At 40.1% G+C, this 5,577-nt stretch overlaps 1 protein-coding gene across 1 annotated transcript in view; it reads right to left on the bottom strand.

The window, feature by feature from the left end:
- USP12 (ubiquitin specific peptidase 12) overlaps positions 1-5,577 on the bottom strand; it is a 27,124-nt gene that overhangs the window by 7,887 nt on the left and 13,660 nt on the right. Inside the window, exons 3-4 of the mRNA XM_019530147.1 lie at positions 1,227-1,303; positions 879-962 (exon numbers count right to left, since the gene is read on the bottom strand). Of these exons, the coding sequence (XP_019385692.1) occupies positions 879-962; positions 1,227-1,303 (161 nt within the window). The remainder of the gene's footprint in view (positions 1-878; positions 963-1,226; positions 1,304-5,577) is intronic.

The following is a 5,577-nucleotide window of genomic DNA, read 5'->3' as shown; positions in this document are numbered from 1 at the left end:
CACAAGTCAGGACAAAATATATATTTTTAAATAAAATTAAAGTATGTTATTACGGATGCTTTTTAGTATAGAATTTGGGTTTTTTGGTTCAAAGATGGCAACTCCCCTTTCCAAAATGAGTACGTCCAAGGGCAAGGGGAAGGATTTCTGGTGGCAGAGGTCAGGGGCGGAACTTCTAGTCCCAAACTGGCAACCAGGGGGCAGGGCATTTGTCAAGGGGCAAGGCCACCCTTGTGGCCCTTGACAGCTCACTAAACTCGTTAAGTGGCCTTCCAGGCAAAATAATTGCCCAACCCTGGGCTAGAGGGAGGGAAAGGCAAGTGGAAAAACTGTTACATGGCTATTTAATACACAAGCTTTGCATTTCTAAGACAGAAAACAGTAATAACTTATTTTTGTAAAGCTGTAGCAAGTTGCATCATAGGAAAAGGGAGGTTTTTTGTTGTTTTTTTTTAACCTACGGTTGCTATGAAACTGCCTTGTGACTATGGTTAAGCACTATAAAATTAATCTGAATTATTCTATTTACACTACTTACAACAACACATTTTTCTGATAACATGTAATGTATATAGCTCTATTGTTTTACATGTATGCTCTAATTATTATGTCTTAAATATTTAATCTTTTCAGTTTTTTTGTTAGTTTTTATTCCTTGAAGCTGTATTCATTCTTGGACTAAATCAAAATCAAAACCCCAAAACCTGTATTCTGTGGGTAATATTATTCATACAAGCAATTCCACCGTACTAAAAGTGGAATACAATTGAATAAAAATTAATCTTGGTAAGTGTCCTGAATGTTGTACTCCCAGACTGTGAACCTTAAAAAAAAATCATAGCATATTCAGAAAATAGAAATGCTCATTTCTCAAGTACCTTTTATGTGCTTCCTGCTTACTGCGACATTCTTCACAGTAATATTTGTATTCACTGCACAGAGTTTCTGTATTGCTGAAACCCCTAAATATAAAAACAGAAATGAAAATGCAAGATGTGGAATTCATTCTTTGATTTTGAAATAAACTGATCTAAAAAAAAAACATTAAAACCCACACAATTTATTTTAATAACAATCTAGGACAATATGCAGGCACGTTAAGCATCTGACATCAATGTAACTGCAGCTATTAGTTTCTCACATTTTCATCTTAATGAATTCAGTAGTTAACATATGAAATAAGGTCATAAATAAAAGAAGGTGGTATCAGATACTTTTGCATGTACCTTAAACAGTGAGTAATTGATGTATTCTGTTCCACGTCAACAGAAAGGTCTAAGAAATCTTCATCTTTGCTGCTTACCTGCAGAGAAAGACCAACTCTTCAATAAACTATAGTCAAGTTTAATTAATGACTAATCTCACAATTACTGAGCAATACTTTTGACTCAGACTACATCTTTCAGGTTCATCTAATACAAACAAGTTCAGAATGATGGCACTTATATTTTAAGAAGTTTTCTCTGGAGTCAGGAGGAAAGGGAAAAGGACATTACAGTGCCACTTGCAAATTTGCTTTGTGTATGTTTTCTTACAGATAGCACTGATGCTGGGTTCCTCTTACCTTTACAAGCAGAATGACGATCAGCCACAAACTAGGACTGCCTTTCCAGTGCTCCCACTACTACTCTTCCACTGAGATTCTTTCCTATTTGAAAAAACCTGCTACACATCTCAAATTAAGAAGGTGAATCCCTGAAAACTTGGCTTAGAAAGGCTGATAGGGCTGGACTTTCCAATGTCTCAAATGATCAAGAGAAAGCAAGTTATTTGACAAATGGGAATATGATTTCTTTCTCTGTGACTCAGTTTATGGACAATCTATGAATCCACAGCAATTTTTTGTGAGAAAATACAACACAATACAAAGTACTCAAAAACCAAAGAAGAAAAGGAGACCTGAGGACAAAACATGTCATATCCACAAACGTTTGTAAATTTAGCCAACTGTGCCTAGTAAAAGAGTGTAGGTATACAATGGTATAGTTTACAGGTTTGTCTACTGACGTCTCCAGTGGAGATCATTTATTGTCACTAGAAAAGAAACTTATGCCTTGTAAGACTCCTGGATCCTGGTCCTAACATAGTTAGACAAAACACCTGGCTTTTTCCTTCATAAGATGAGGGAAGATGATACGTGCTCCTGAAAATACTTTAAGCACATCTTTAAAGGCCAGGAGAGTTCTAATGTGACATTCTCTCAGTCCTGTACCAGAAAGGGAACAGAAACTTGAAAAATGGCATAATGGTCCGTCCTGCCAAGAGAAAGAAATTTTGACAAAAGGAAAGGCAATGGCAGAAGATTATCTTGTCGCTAGAAAACAGCAAAGAGAACTAAGGAAAGTGAAGAGTTCCAATTCTTCTGGCTAAGGTAGCTGCTGCCCAGAACTACCTTCAGAAGCACAGTCCTAAACTTATTAAATGCAGAGCACTAAGGAGAGGACTGCACTCAATGGGTTATCTGCAGAGGAAAAATCTACCACTGTGCTGGAACTGTGCCAACAAGCAATGAAATCTTAACTCTACAACACTTCTACAAGACTATTTAAGAAGCTGAAATGCAAAGGCTTTAATGCTAAAGGGGTCTTAAGAGTTTCTGTTTAAAAGAGAAGTTTGCCTATCATGTAAAGTTATGATGCCCTCTCCAATACCCACTCCTGGTCCCTACCACCCTCTCCCTACTCTCCCCCACCTCCCAAAGAATTCATTCACTTTCACCTTTTTCTGAGTGTGGCATGTTACGGACACCTGGAAATGAACAAGTCCTTCAGGGCTGCCTTGTTGCAAATCACTTTAAGAGTTGATATATTTGAGTCTGGGGATTTACTAGGCCCATTGGCAATGTGTCGGGGGATGCACTGATTTGTGCACTGATAGTATGGCACAGGGCTGCAGCCTAGCTGATGCCAGGGCCTGGCAGCAGCAGGGACAGTGGCAATGATGTGATTTTTGCACTAGCCACAGGGTGCAGGGCTGCAGCCAGAAACTGGCAGTAGTGGGGGCAGCAGTGGTGCAGTTGTGACTCCCCACTGTCAACACTTACATGTGGGCAATGGCCAGGCCTGGCTGAACATGTTCTCAGCATAAGATCAGAGTCATTTACAACACCTCAGGAAGCCTCAGCAGATCTGAGCAACTCCTTGCCTTTGCCAGTGTGAAGTAATTAGGAATAAAAAACTGTGATGGTGACTGTTTTTCAGGCACTCCATGAAACCAGGAAAGGAAGAAAAATGTATGAGCCAAGGAAAGTTCCATGGAGTAGTAAACATGCCCTAAGAAAGGTTTGCTGGGGCTAGAAAATTGTTATAAAACAACAATGGAAGTTGGCAGCAAAATTTATTGGCAAAAGTTCATAACAGGGATTCTTCAGCTCCTGGGAATCTCCTGCTAGATTTGTTTCTGTAAGGACATCCCTCAGTAAAGCAGGTTCACCGATTATTTAAGGTGACCACAAATAAATAAATAAAAGCAGATCTTATTAAAAAGGAGTACTGCAAGAGCAGAGTGGGGTTTTTCATTCCATGCTGGCAGTTCAAGTACATAAAGTAAGGCACAGCAATAGTTAAGAGGATATACCTTCTCAGAGTTAGCTTTATGAACATCAAAAATGGTAATTCAATTGCCTGCATCTTAAGGAGGCTTTTATGAAGCTTTCTTTCTGTTGGAGGCCACATTTTCTGTGCTGAGCAGATACACATATTCTGGCCTGAACCTAAGGAGAAGAGGATGGATAAAATCAGGGAAGCTCATCTCTTGCAAAAGCAAATACTGAAGTGTATGGAAAGTTAGGTGAGCATCACGACTCACTATAAGACACCTGTGAATAATAGCTAAGGCAAGGAGGATGGGAAAAGACTTTCCCAACAAGATCTTGACTGTCTTACACCAGATGTGGCCAAATTTCATAGTTCAGAAAACCAAGGAGAATATTCATTAAAATTAAGTGTCAGCACAGATTTCCTCATCACTGTTTGTTACCTTTTCCACCTTTTAGGGAAGTTGAATGGCTGGATTTATTAATTATGGGTTTTACTGAAATAAACCAGTAAGGCACAAAAGCACTCCTGAAAGACATAGTTCAGTAGGACTTTTTAAAGCCTTCCCCCAGAGACAAATGGTAGCCAGACAGTCAAGGAAAAAACACAGCCATGGAAGTTGTTTCTCTGCATGTTACTCTCAATCAAGCAGAAATCAAATGAGACACACACAGGATGCAACAACAAAACACAGGCAAATGCTGGATGGGAATCCTACCTGTTAAGAGCAAGTAAGGAGGAAGAACCCTGTCTTGCTACTGTTAAGTTAGTTATGTAATGAGGATATCAGGATAAGATCTAGAGTATAAAGGGTCACCCAAGCTGCACACATGATTTGCCTATCAGGCCACTGGCTATTAAGTTGGCTACTATTTTGATGCTAGGGGAAGTCACACTATACTATAGGGAACTGAATCTAGGGGTCTTGCAGTCCTAGCTCACAACCCCACCTACTGGACCCTCTTTCTTTTCACCATATTTACCCTTTCAACACATCCTGCAGAAGAGGGAAGTATTATCCTTTGTCCCACTTTACAGAAGTGGAACTAGGATATAGAACAATTACGCATCTTGCACAAAATTACACACACAAGCAGTGGCAATGGTATAAATTGATGTCTTGACTCCTGAAGTGTATGGAAAGCTAGGTGAGCATCCAAATTCATTGTAGGATGTCTGTGCCTCAGCCTAACACCTTAGGTCACAAGATCATACTTTTTAAAACTGTTCACTTGTCTACATATATGTAGTTGAGACCATATGATGCTTTTGTCACTGTTCTTCCTTTAAGACTTGAGGAAAGATCCAGGAGGCAATTAGTATGACTTATTTTCCAACAGCTACAAATTCACAACCTGTACACATATAACCTCAGCCTCCCTGCCTTCCTAGTCTCTCTCAAAAAATGAAGAAAAAAAGCAGAGCAACCTGAAAAAGAAAATAATGCTAGCTACTAACTCTGGAGTTCTTTATAATCTATGAAATTCTGTTCTATGAGTGATAACATTTTATGCTACAGTGTAGCAATTTTAGTCTCACCAGCCAAATGAATTCATAGATTTCATAGACATCAGGGCTGGAAGGGACCTCAGAAGACCGAGTCCAGCCCCCAGCCTGAAGGCACAAAGTCAGATGGGGTCATAGGATCCCAGCAAGATAAGCATCCAATTTGCTTTTGAAGGTGTTCAATGTAGGTGCTTGAACCACCTCCGATGGCAGACTGTTCCAGACCTAGGGGGCTTGGACAGTAAAGAAATTTTTCCTTATGTCCAGCCTGAAACAGTCTTGCAGGAGTTTATGACCATTCGACTCGTCATCCCTTGGGGCACTCTGGTGAACGAATGTTCCCCCAGATCCTGGTGGTGACCCCTGATAAACTTATAGGTGGCCATCAGATCACCCCTGAGCCTGTGTCTTTCCAGGCTAAAAAGCCCCATAGACCTCAGCCTGTCCTCGTAAGATCTGTTTTCCTGACCTCTGATCATGCGCGTGGCTCTCCTCTGGACTCTCTCAAGCTTCTCCACATCCTTTTTGAATTGTG

This window comes from Crocodylus porosus, unplaced genomic scaffold, assembly GCF_001723895.1.
Source record: "Crocodylus porosus isolate Cpor-Errol unplaced genomic scaffold, CroPor_comp1, whole genome shotgun sequence".
Lineage (NCBI taxonomy): Eukaryota > Metazoa > Chordata > Crocodylia > Crocodylidae > Crocodylus > Crocodylus porosus.
Note: the sequence above shows the minus strand (reverse complement) of the source record. Positions and strands in the feature narration are given on the sequence as shown.